The 13,934-nt window shown below is 38.5% G+C and overlaps 1 protein-coding gene across 2 annotated transcripts in view; it reads left to right on the top strand.

The window, feature by feature from the left end:
* Positions 1-11,007, top strand: part of prdm5 (PR domain containing 5) — an 82,945-nt gene extending 71,938 nt beyond the window's left edge. For both annotated transcript variants that reach the window (XM_041790772.1, XM_041790771.1), the window contains exons 15-16: positions 2,810-2,914; positions 9,162-11,007. In XM_041790772.1, the coding sequence (XP_041646706.1) occupies positions 2,810-2,914; positions 9,162-9,326 (270 nt within the window). In that variant the 3' untranslated portion in view covers positions 9,327-11,007. The remainder of the gene's footprint in view (positions 1-2,809; positions 2,915-9,161) is intronic.
* The last annotated feature ends 2,927 nt before the right edge of the window (positions 11,008-13,934 follow it).

Below are 13,934 nucleotides of genomic sequence, written 5' to 3'. Positions count from 1 at the left end.
CCTTGCCCCGCCCACATGATAGCGCCTTTCCCAGGACCCTTACTTCCTGCATTCACCCCGTTCCCATGACAACTAAGCTTCAAATGGGTAGAGCCTTTTCGCTATCAGCCAGACTTGTCAAAAACAGCTTCCCAAAGAGTGACACTGGGAACAAACGGCTGCTATCTGCACACTTCTCACTTCTCCCCGAGTCTTTAAGGTGGCACCGCTGTTTCCCCTCACACCACACATTAACGCGCTCATACTTGAAGTTTTTAGTCCAAACACACCCACGGTGAGATAGCCGCTGTGACTGACACCGAGGCGGGCCTCCGAACGGCTCAGAGGAAATGTTCTTTGGTAAACTGATGAGGTGTGGAGACAGAGCCGTGATATTCTACAGCCGCAGAGAGCCAGAGTCTGATACATGTTCAAAGAGACTTTCTGTGCCGTGTTTTCCTTTCTCTTTGGAGGAATCCATGTGGTTTTGATGGCCCCTACGCCGGTCATTTCCTCCCTACTGCAGGGGCTGTACAATCTTTCATTCCATATCTTCATAGGCTCCCAGGGAGAACACCGGGTGTGAAGAGAGGGAGGGGATCAGAGTCAGAGGGTGAGTTAGGGCCGTACAAAGTGACAGAAAAACACAATAAAAATTGGCTTTTTTTTTTGGGCTGTTAATAAAAACTGATACTGTTATCTTGCATCAAAGAAATTCAACCATATACTTTATTTTTGCCCTAGGCGACTCTTCTAACTACCAAATTTCATATATTCCATGTCTGCCCTCTCTAGAGCAAATCATGTCCTTCCTAGTCTTCTTTTTAATTCCACTGCCGTCTGTCTCCACTCTGCTTTGTCCCTAAATACGCCAAGTACATTTCCAGCACACATAAATCCAACCAAACAGGAAGACAGACACAGAAATACACAGTCCAGCCAGTCAATTTGAAAATAAAATACCATTTACAGACTTCCAGTGGTTTATCTCATCTTTTTGTCAACATTACATCAAAACAGGAAGCAAGAAAATAACAAATCAACGTTGGAGAGGCAGAGAAATGTGCTGCTTGTATAATTTTCCCTGTATTCCTGCATGCTCTGAAATAATCTCAGCTGTGCTGTGCTCCACTCTGGAGCAAAACTGGCATGAACAGAACCTGCAGACTCAGAATTCAGGAATTTGCCCTCAAATTCCTGATTGTCCGTGCAGCATTATGGATGCACCAGTCACTCTAATGCAGTGAAACATAGGTACACCTAAGATTGAGACAAAATCTCAAGGCATACCTTCTTCATATTCATGCAAAATATCCTCTTTAACATGCCTTTGTTACATGTATAATTGTAGTAATACTGCATGGTTGTTCAAATCCACAACACACACCTAGACATTCAAGGCCTTCACCATTTGGGAACAACTGGAGTACACAAGTACACCCTATATGCATGTTTTTGCAACATGCATCTACTGTATTTACAGTTGTTGATTAAAGAGGTCTGCTGCTGCTAATCTAAAACTTTCTGCACCCATTTTTAAGCATTTTTAGACCTTATTATCCAAAATATGTACATATGAAATAAAGGCATAGCTAGAAAATACCAGCAAGTTTTAGAATTATATTATCATAACAATGGTTTCCTATATCAGTGATAGGATCATAAAATACCTGTGCAAACACATGTAAAAGTATCTTCAGTTGCTGTACAATCAAAGTAATCATGCAAACAAGTACAAACAAGGCCTGACTTGCCTCAAGCACATCAGTGTGCCTGCCACACCATTGGAGATCCACTGGATTAGGGGGTTAATGGAGTAAACTTTGCAGTGAAGTGGGAAAAATTGACCTGTTTTGTTTTAACTGAGAAGGCCACTATCTTATTGTGACTCTTTGGGCATTTATCAGCTCATGACTGGATTTTAGAATTATTTTTCTCTTTGGTGTTCTTATTTTATTTCCATTTTTTCTGATTGTTTCTCTTCATAACTGTAAAAACAGACTGAAAACATCTGTCAGTTTCACAGTGTAAAGATTGCAAGTACATTTTCTACCACAGCATCCTTGCAGTGGGTTTCCAGGGCAGCTTAAGGCTATATCCAACACAGACGGGTCAAACTGTGAGCCTAAATCCTAGTAAGAAGCTCTGGGTTTTGTAGTAAACAGAATCCACTTTAACTAGGTGAGACCAGCAGGTGAATCTGTGCCCATCAGGAAGCTAAGAATCAGTAGTCAGAGACTTCAGAACAGAACAGATACAAAATTAAAAGAAATTTTAATGTGTTCTGTAACCTAGCCTTGACTTACCTTTTCTTTGTTTGGTCTATGGAGACTAGCTGCTGAAATATGTGCAGCTTGTTTCACAAATTTCAGACATTTGAAGGATAAAATTCTTCATCCAGAGAAGTGTTTAATTTTTAAACAATCAGAGCTGGTGGGTTTTTCTTGAAACAGTAAGAAGCAGTCATGTCAAACATTTGATGTCTGATGTACAAACAGCAGCGTGCCTGTTTATTGTGATGTTTCCTCCTGCTGTATAAAACATCATAAGATCTGTCCATGTGAGTAGAAAACTTCTGAAGTTTATAATTTTTATCAACACAGATTTTATAATGGTTAATCACCCACCCTCTGTGACTGTCTGCATATTTTACCGAAGTATTTCCACACCGTGTATTTTCCTCTGTGCTGTACTGTTTGTTTTCCTTCCATGCACATGTGTGTATTATTTCACTGCCCTAATAGACACTCCAGCTTTCATCCATATGTGTTGCAGTTAGGGATCTATGTGTTATAAGCTGACCACTCTGCATGTGTTTCTGTTTCTGCAGGAAAAGCCGTATAAATGCAGCGAGTGCAACAAAGCCTTCAGCCAGAAACGAGGGCTGGACGAGCACATGAGGACCCACACGGGAGAGAAACCTTTCCAATGTGATGTGAGTGATCCCCGCGTGATGGCACGGGGCCAGATGTGAAGAGTTAAAGGGGGTTTGGGGGGCTCAGTTAGAGGCAGATAGTGATCTCGGTTCTCTTGAGGGGCCAGGCGGACTGATCTCACGTAAACACATTGAGAGGATCAGAGGGAGAAATTACCGTCTGCTTATAATACCGCTGCACAGTAATTACTCTCAGAGACCAGGGGGTGTGTATATGTGAGACAGAAGATGTTGTCCATGCTCCGAGCAAACTTTTACTATTCTGGGTTTCATCATCGTTTAAAGTTTGAAACGTACATGAAGGCTAATTTACTGCGTTTGTCCTGCGTCTTGTTTTAAAAACCACAATTGAATCTTAAGACTCTTTTCATTTCAGAATGATGAAAATCTACCCAACTATTACAAAAATATATTTCCTGTGACCTGAGCTTTTGTATGGAATGCATTTTTAGTTTCCCCATCTTATATGGGATCAGTACAACCTGATGAGTTTAAAAGCTCGGCCTTGTCTTTGAGTAGGAATTAGATTTGAATAAAATGATGTCCATAAATCTCGTTCCTGCAGAAAATACAGCAGCAGAGAGGCTTTAGAGCAGACTTTTTGGCTGAGTCAGCCTGTTGGTCAGTTGTTGAAGGTCTGCATTTAGATAAAACTGGTGTCAGTCATTGAGGGAGCTATGGTGATGTCTTTTATTTTGATGAAGGTCAGCTAGGACTTGTTGAGGCCAAGCATCAACAAAATTTCCACTGAAGGTTCTGAATTTTCTTTTCAAAATCTGCATATATTCCCCAAAATTACAAAGAAATTACCTAACATTTCTGTGAAAATTTAAAATAAACATTAAAATAAAAAAAATCCCCCAAAAATTCAATAAAATGTTGAAAAATTTACTCAAATATCAAGACAAATTCCCTGAAAGTTCAATGAAAAATTTTGAAATTTCAAAGAACATCCCTACCCCAATCCACACCCCCCCTCAAAAAATAAAAATAAAAATAAATTACAAATACCGATGAAAATACTTAGAAGTTACAAACCAAATTCTCCCAACCCTTTAAATCTTTCTCCCCCAAAAATACCAACAAATTGCTTAAATTTCCCGAAAATACCTGAAAATATTCCAACAGATTACCCCAAACAGCCTGAAAATGCCCATAAATCTAAAGCAGATCTCCCCCCAAACCCCAATGAAACTCTCCAAAATGTACAAATTTTTCCCCCAAATCTCCATGAAAAAACCTGAAAATTTCCAAGCACATTCTACAAAATAATCCAAAGAAATTCCCAAACTTTCTATGAAAATTCTGCAACATATTTCTAAAGCGCTATAGAAGGACTCAAAATGTCATCAAATATTCCTTCCGTTTTTTTAAGGAAACTTTATCCTAAATCCTTAACATCCAGATAAAAACTTCCTGAAAAATTCAATTCAAAGTCAGAAATTTGTCCAAAATATCCAAACAAATCTGAGAACTTTCAATGAAAGTTCTTGAAAAATTTCAAAAGGCACCCCTGCCCTGCAATTACCAAACAATTTCTCCAAAATTTTCTACAGTAAATATCCCAAACATCCATAAAAAAACTAAAAGTTACAAACAAGATTCCTCCAACAACTTAAATCTAATTTGCGAAAATGTCCCACATACTGCCCAAATTTCCATGTAAAGGCCTGAATATTTACAATTTCCTCCTAACACTCAAAACCTCCATGAAAATACTTGGAAATTTCCAAGCAAATTCTCCAAAATAATTAAAGAAATTTCCTAACTTTTCTGTGAACATCCTTTAACATATTTCTATAGTGTCCAATAAAATGTTTTCAGAATTTTCTCAAATATTCTTTTAACTTTTAAGTGAAACTTTAACTTAGAGCATAATGATACAATGAAAAAATCCCTAGAAATTATATGGAATGTGGAAAAATTCCCCCAAATATCCAAAGAGATTCCCTGAAATTTCAATTAATTTCTTGTACATTTTCAAAGGACAACCCTACCCCAAAATTCCCAAACAAATTCCCTGAAATTTACAAAAAGAAATTTCCCAAAATATTAATAGAAATACCTAAAAACAAAATTTCCTCCAACAATTGAAATCTAATCAAAAATTAAAGGTGAAGCACACCTAGAACCAAAAAATTCCCATTTACAGTATTGCCCACATTTCCACAGAAATGTCTGAAAATTGACAAATTATCCTCAAATTATCCAAACAAATTTCCATGACAATGCCCAAAAGTTCCAAAGCAAATTCCCCTCAGAACCTCCAATGAAACTCTCTAAAATACACAAAGATGTCTCCAAAATCTCCCTGAAAATCTTTAAAAATTTTAAGCAAATTCTCCAAAAGACCCAAAAAATTTCTAAAATTTAAGTGAAAGTTCTTAAAATTTTTTAAGGCAAATCTCCCATCCTTTCAAACGTAGATGCCAAAAGACTTCCTAGATAATTATTTCCAAATACTACCAGCAGAAAGGATTACTGTGTTGTATGAGAGACAAAATGTTGTGTCCTTATATGTGCATGCAGGGTCTGTAGTGTTAATGTAATCACTATTCTCTGAGCCAAATTGTTCTGGTATACTTAACACCCTCAGAACAGAGTTAGGATCATTAAATATATTTTTTCTTCTCAAGCAAAGCTAAATTTGTGTCTTATTTTGAACTGAGGGGCTCAGCCAGTGACTGTAGTCCCAAGTCTTAAATCTAGTATCCATAAATCTCCCAATTCTTCATAGAAAACCAAAACCCTGTCATCCATCAGCCTTAGCTGTGTTCTTAGATTCTCTTCTGAGCTTTAACACCCAAACAAACCTCAATCACTGGCATCGCTTTGGAGATGTAAACCAGAAAATGTGCCCTTATCCCCCCAAAACGCTCTCCAGTTGTTGTTTTAGACCACAGAATCAGTCTCCTATTCATCGTCACTGAAGCATCACCAGAGTGTCTCTTACATCCCATTCTCATGTGGATGCTTGGACACAGCTGTGAGACTTTTTCATGTAAATAATTCAGTGCTAAAGTATTAAAGGAGATAAAAATAACATGTGGATTTTATTTTTGGTTTGGATTTTGAGACAGACAAAAGTATCGAGTATTTCCAGGAACATTTTCCAGACCGAGCGTCTGTCAAAGCGGCTTTAAAAATGTAGAAGCATCCACAAACATCTGCGCAGCCATGAGACAAGGAGGCTTCTCTCCTCGCTGATGCACTTATCTAGTATTTTAAATTTTAACAACACTGGATCAGATTTGAAGACAGTTTGATTCTTCTTAGATGGTAAAGCTTTTTATATATTTTATAGCTATAAACAAAGATGCACTGTAGATGAAACAATCTCTGAAAATCAAACATTTTCACATTTTCAAAGGTCTTTAATTTTGGGCCACAGATGCAGGCTGTCTGTGAGATTTTCTGAATGTAATTCATGGAGCTGCAGCTCTCCACAGATGGAGTGAGGAGGACACATGCTGTGATCTTCGAGCCGTGTGTTAAACTGCAGCTGAACAGCAGCCAGAGGCGGATTATGGTGATTGATAGAGGACGATGGAGTCATTTGTACAGTGTAAAATGGCTCATTTATGATGGATGTTAAGATGCATGCATTCACTCTCGCTATGGGGAGAAAAAATATTTCTGTCTCCTAGCTCCACAGCGCGAGATGTACATTTTATTCAGTGACTTTGACTGAGCCTGGGTAAACCCAACTGTGAGAAAATCTATTTATTAGAGAAGTCTAACTCAAATGATAGATAGATAGATAGATAGATAGATAGATAGATAGATAGATAGATAGATAGATAGACAGACAGACAGACAGACAGACAGACAGACTATATCGCCAAGGTTTAGGAGTGTGTTTATGGGAGTTTTTGACCATTCTTCCAGAAGCACATTTGTGAGGTCACACACTGTTGTTGGATGAGAAGGCCTGGCTCTCCGCTCTAATTCATCCCAAAGGTGTTCTGTTGGGTTGAGGTCAGGACTCTGTGCAGGCCAGTCAAGTTCATCCACACCAAACTCTCCCATCCATGTCTTGATGGACCTTGCTTTGTGCACTGGTGTACAGTCATGTTGGAACAGGAAGAGGCCATCCCCAAACTGTTCCCACAAAGTTGGGAGCATGGAATTGTCCAAAATCTCTTGGTATGCTGAAGCATTCAGAGTTCCTTTCACTGGAACTAAGGGGCCAAGCCCAGCTCCTGAAAAACAAGCCCACACCATAATCCCCCCTCCACCAAACTTTACACTTGGTACAACGCAGTCAGATAAGTACCGTTCTTCTGGCAACTGCCAAACCCAGACTTACCCATCAGATTGCTAGATGGAGAAGCGTGATTCGTCAGTCCAGAGAATGCATCTCCACTGCTCTAGAGTCCAGTGGCGGTGTGCTTTACACCACTGCATCCGACGCTTTGCATTGCACTTGGTGATGTATGGCTTGGATGCAGCTGCTCGGCCATGGAAACCCATTCCATGAAAATTTCTACGCACTGTTCTTGAGCTAATCTAAAGGCCACATGAAGTTTGAAGGTCTGTAGCAATTGACCCTGAAAGTTGGCGACCTCTGCGCACTGTACACCTCAGCATCCACTGACCCCACTCCATCATTGTACGTGGCCTACCACTTTGTTATGATACCACTGACAGTTGACTGTGGAGTATTTCGGAGCAAGGAAATTTCACCACTGGACTTGTTGCACAGGTGGCATCCTATCACAGCACCACGCTGGAATTCACTGCGCTCCTAAGAGTGAGCCATTCTTTCACAAATGTTTGTAGAAACAGTCTGCATGCCTAGGTGCTTGATTTTATATACCTGTGGCCATGGAAGTGATTTGAACACCTGATTTCAATTATTTGGATGGGTGAGTGAATACTTTTGGCAATATAGTGTATGTTAACTTAATTGTGAAATAACACTACAATTCTAAGATATAAATCAAGAGTGTATCTTTCTTGCTGCCAACTGCTCATTCATTATCACAATTAAATTATTTATTACAGTAGAATTAGTGCACTTACCTTATTATTTAAGTAAAGGTCACCTCACTAGATCTTAGTCACATTTCAACCTGCTTTCAAAAACCTAAAAATAATAAATTAGAGAAAACCAACATTTCTATGTTAGTCCAAATAGAATAACTGGAGTGCTCACTTTGAGCAGTGCAGCCACTGTAATCAGGCTGAGCTTAAATAAGTAGACATGAGCTTAGGGTGCCATCCATGCAGGTAGTTGGTTTGCCATGGGCCCCTGGTTGTGTTTTGGAAGTCCCAAGGGCCTGAAAACTGCCCAGCAGCAGTCTCTGGGTGTGTCACTAGGGGTGAAAAGGCCCAGTCAAAAGAAATGCTGTGAAGCTGGACCTTGGCAGGAATGGTGGTGTGTCCTTCATGCCCTTCATGCCTAAAACTTGTGCACATGTCTGCAGTTGAGAACGATCATTATTCTCTGCATTTTCCTTGGTAACTAAGCAAGTAAACTCATAATACCATTTATGGATAATAACACAATGGCAATTGCAAATTGAAAGTCCAGTATAACTGCGATCGCACATCTTTACCAGGGCTGCATAGGGGTTAGCGCTGTTCCCTCACAGCAAGAAGGTCCCTGGTTCAGTTTCTGTGTGAAGTTTGCACTTAAGTACGTGAGCTTCCCCCCACCACCAAAAACATACTCATTAGGTTTATTGATGATTCTCCATGCTGTGGTTGTGAATGTGAGTGTGCCTGGTTGTCTGTCTCTACATGTCAGTTCAGCGACCAGTCCAAGGTGTACCTTGCCTCTTGCCCAATGACAGCTGGGATAGGCTTCAGCCCCTTGTGACCCCCAATGGGATAAGCAGTATAGAAAATGGATGGATAGATGGACATTTTTACCAAATTGCGTAGCACTAGGCCATACCTTTATCTACCTATTAGCTTTTAAAAGCAATTTCTGCAACACTTTATATTGTGGACTGAGCTGCAAACTTGAAATGTTTAAATCATTAGCTAAAAGCTTTTTTTATAATAAACAATGTTGCTAAAAATGACAAAAAATGTAGCGGTAGCAATAGTCTAAATGACTTAATGGCAGTACATGAGACTTATCATGTCAGATAAAAGGATTTATATGAGACAATAGGCAGAAAAACAGTCAAACTTTCTGTTAAAAGGCCAGCATTTTCTCTCTTACAGGTCTGCTCTGAGCCCTATGGTCTGCTGTAGTGATTTCCCTCTAACGTCAGTCTGTCTGTGTGTTTTCTAGGTGTGTGACCTGTCGTTCAGCTTAAAGAAGATGCTCAGCAGACACAAGCTCACACACAACCCCAACCGTCCGATGGCAGAGTGCCAGCTGTGCCACAAGAAGTTCACCAGGAACGACTACCTCAAAGTGCACATGGAGAACGTCCACGGAGAGACGGAGGGTTAGAGCGGCTCACAGGAGCAGACGTTATCAGATAAAGTTCATACAGCCGCCCTGGCCTTTACATACAGAATATGCAGATGTATAGATAGCAGAGACTGGCTTATTAAAGATACATACATGTGGAAATGGGAAACATTTGGGCGAGTATTTCCTGATTGAAACATGGCTGTACATTTGTAGTGTTTCTTTCGTACTGTAAGATATGGTTTTAGATATGTTGGAGCAGAGCCGCCGCTGTGTCTGCTCTCTGAATGTCAGATGTTTTTCTGCTTTCTTACCAGTTTTACTGTTCATACTGTTACATCCTGACCTCTGATTTTGTTCTGACCAGCCTTTTGAAAACTTTACTGTACATCTGTGTCTACTGTCCATGTCTGAAAAGACGCCGTACACCATGGATGGATTCTGGAGCCATCAGACTCCACTGGTCTCAGAACAAAGAGTCTCTTTTGGTGCATTTTCATATGTGTTACTGGTTCAACTTGACTCAACTCTCAACCAGGCACTTCATTTTCCTTTACAGAGTATACTATAATAGTAACGCCTCAATGAAGGGGCATCAGCATAGCGTGCAAAACTGCTACTTCCAACACAGCCACAATGGGGGACAATGAGGTGATACTGTACCTGGTTATCATTCTGCAGCTTTTTATTGGCGAGTTTTATTCCAGAGACTGAGCAAGCAGCATGAAAATATAACGCTGAAAAGTACAGGAGAGTTTGTGAAGTCGTATAGCAGTGTAAAGTCAACTGGGGTTTGACTCCTGTGTCGGACATCTCACTTATGACGCTCCTAGTGGTGATACTTTGGTTGGTAATGTCACATTTTAGGATGAACTCAGCTTACCTGGAACCACCGGTACCACGTATGAATAAAAAAAAATATTAGTCAAACAAATTGAGCCGTAAAAGCACCATTTGTTGTGTCTAACATCTCTTTTTAAAGTCTCTTCTTTGTTGTTTGGCATCTTTAAATACATTTCTTTGACTCCATGTAGCAATCTTCACTGCAAAATTCAAAGTGTATTTTTTATTTCAAGTCAAAAACAACTCATTTCACTTAATTAAAGCAGCATTTACTCGGTTAGCTAAGGAGAAGAAAGCATAAAGTCTAAATGAGTTATCTCAGAGGTCACCAATCTGTAGATCAAGATCTCCTGGTAGATCTTTGAGACTTGATGTGTCCACATCTAACTTTAAGCTTCCTTCACCCTTCAGTATGGACAGTTAATACACTTATAGATTGCTGGCATTGGGCCGGACTTCGTATCTCCAAAATCACCAGGGATTTTATCAGGGAACAAACAAAAAAACGCTGTATTTTAAATTAACACTGAATGCTGTAAGACCAAACAGTTGTTAAAAAGAATTCGCTATTTCAGCTCTATTTTGCTGAGTTGATTGAACACGTTTTTAGTTTTAAATAAACAGTACTCAATCATTGTAGGTATTTTTTGTCATTGTACTCAAATAATTTGACAAGCATTACCTAATCTGCAGAATTATCACTTTTGCACCATTAGTGAAGTTACTGACTCAGTTAGAGAAATCCCACCTGTGGCGCACAACTGATGGAAGCAGAGTTAATATCGTGGACTAAAACTATGACTAAAACTGTACATGGACAGCCTTTTTGTCCATGACAAAAACTAGACTAAGACTAACAAAAATAGATGACTATAAAACTGACTAAAATTAAGTTTAGTTTTCGTCAAGATGATTAAAACTAGACTAAAATGTAATCTGGTTTTTAGTGGACATTCAAAATCATTGATATTTCTCCACTGTTGGTAAATCTGTCAAAAACAATGCAGCTGTAGCTATTTAGCCTCTCAGCTGTAGAAATCAGTGACCCCTGGTTTAGCAGGGTGTATAGAACACATTACCATGATTTGGTACCAGATTTAGGCAAGAGAATAAATATTTGGACTAAAGGTAAAGACTGACACATGAGGACTTTTTATGGACTAGAATAAAATGTTTTGGAGTTTTCGTCGACCAAAATTAGACAAAAACTAAAAAGGTAGAAATGACTAAAATGTGACTAAAACCAAAAGACATGTAATCAAAAGACTTTAGACTGAGACCAAAATTAAAAATGGCTGTCAAAATTAACACTGAATGGAAGAGGACTTCCTGTTCCAGTGTGGTCCCTAAAATAGGACTGCCTTGGGTGGCATCAATGTTCAAGATTAAAGTCTTTAACAGAAATAAGGGAAACTGAAGTGGATGAAAAAATGTAGCTTTATGAAAAGTACTTAAACGTGTTGTTCAGAGATGGATAAAAACAGAATTTTTAAGTGTAGGCAAGTCTTCATAGTGCAGTTTAACTTTTAAAAGTCAAGTTAAGTCAACATAAATGGATGAGTATTGATTACTCAAAGAATCATATTACTACTGAAAAACATGATGTCATTAACAAAAATCTTTTCAACTTGTTTGGGTTTATTAAAAAAAAAAAAAAATGGAAATATGAGGTTTTTGCTCAATGCCAGCCAAATATATTTCACACATGCATACATTGTCCCATTCTTATACTGATGTCTAAAAAGAATTATGGGCATGAAAAAATGTCATATGGATTTTGATATTGATTAATTAATTACATCTAAAGGACATGCATATTTCAAATTTTATTTACACAAAAGTTTTACATATTTCTTTTCAATCTTTTCTCAAATCCCCTTTAATTACATGAGTTGTTAAATGCACAAGCTGTTAAATGAAAACTCATCAATTTCAAGAAGTTTCAGATTGTGGCTGTTGAGATTTATAGAGTTAATTGTGATTAATCGAGTTCCATTATCAGAGCACTATTTATCTTTTTAATTGGAATTAATTGCAAGATTTATTGTCCCTCTCAACACATTTTTGTTAAGGCATGTCAGCATCTCCATGCAGTTCAGGTGATGTAAAATAATTCCAGGCCAGAAGTTAGATAAAAACATTTGCTTAAATTTGAGTTTTTGCAGTGTTGCAGCTCTGTGTATGTAGTCATTTTGTGTCTCTTTTTAGTGGTTTTGTGCCTCTGTAGATGTTTGTGTCTTTATTTATCAGCTGTTTATTTTTATTGACAACATTTTTTGAAGGTTTTTTATTTCTTTTACATGTTTTTGCCTCATTTGTTGCCATATTTTTTTGTTTTGCATCTTATTCTCTTGTATTACTTCATTTTACAACTCATTGTACTCTCGTTGTTTCTCTCTTTTGCTGTCATTCCTTTCTTTCTTGCAGTCCTTTTTATTTGTTATTCATCACTTGGTTTTTGTTTTCCTCTCTTTTGGTGTGTCAGTGTTCGGTAAAATTGCTTTCTGTAAAGTGATTCTTTACAAGAGTACTGCCTTTATGTCACTGCACTACACACTTGCAAAAGTAAAATGTAAAAGTAGTTTTCCATTGTCAAAAGTTTAAACCCCATTTGCAACTCATACTTTGATGATGTTGTCCAGGTGGCATGCAGCAGACTGTACAGCTGCCATTGACTGTCTACTCTAGCCTTGTCCACAGCCAGTAATCTGAAAAACAGATGCTAATTTTAATGTTAGCATTATGGAACAGGCTTACAGTATCAGACTCTGACATCTTGCTAGTTTGCTGACAGAGAGAAACAGAAACTGTGCACAAGCTTTTAATGTAATCTTTTTTATTTCTCTTAGGAAAAATGTAAAGGGAAATGCTGTCCTTTTTTCCAGTAATGGACTACTTCACTGAAAACGTCACTATATCACAGATTACTTGAATTTCAAAACTAACTACTTTGGTACTCATGATGAAAAAATAAACTTAGTACAGCTACACATTTCTTCGTAATGCATTAGTCCCAACAGCTATCGTTTTGTAGCTTCTTTTTTTGTTTCTTTGAGATCTTTTCTCTGTTTTATTGACATTCTGCTTCTTTGTTTGTATAATCTTTGTGTTTTTGTGCATATTTGTGTCTTTAAGCTAATTTATGTTTAATTGATTTTTAAACAAATGTCAGAAACAGAGACCCCCTAACCCCGTTGGTTTACTTCGATCTGATCAGTAATCCATCCATAGCTGTGACCAAAGACCTTTTTGTACACTTGATCACTTTAGCTTGCACGATTCCTACATGTTTACACCCTAATGTTCTGTTTCACTCCTGTTCTTTATGTCTGACATGTTCAATATTAAGATTCTGTATAAAAACAGAAGTAATGGTGCAGGATGATGTAACAGGAGTTGGAGGGGATTTAAAAATGTGACTATAGGTGTCACCACATCTTCCTCAGTCTTGTAAAGGAGCTTTTCTGCCAAGTGGTCTGGTTTGGCACAGTTTGGTACAGTACCTACATCTTGCTTGTGCTACTGCTGATGACCGCACTCTCATTTGGTAGGTGGGGTCTGTAACAGCCTGTAAATAACTCCCTCTAAATCCATGTGATTACCATGACTTTTCTTTTGTCCAATCTGTTTCACCAGTTGGATCTACCCTCACCCACTGGAGAGGTATGCTTGGTACCCAACAGAAGGACCATAGGACAGTCCAGGTCCGTCCCTATCTTCTTACAGTGGAATCACTAAAAGCTGCATACCGTACTAAACTGCACTGAACCAGACCACTTGGTGAAAACCAACCAGATACTGTAC

Source organism: Cheilinus undulatus, linkage group 7, assembly GCF_018320785.1.
Source record: "Cheilinus undulatus linkage group 7, ASM1832078v1, whole genome shotgun sequence".
Classification (NCBI taxonomy): domain Eukaryota; kingdom Metazoa; phylum Chordata; class Actinopteri; order Labriformes; family Labridae; genus Cheilinus; species Cheilinus undulatus.
The sequence above is the reverse complement of the archived record's forward strand: the minus strand, read 5'-3'. Positions and strand labels throughout refer to the sequence as shown.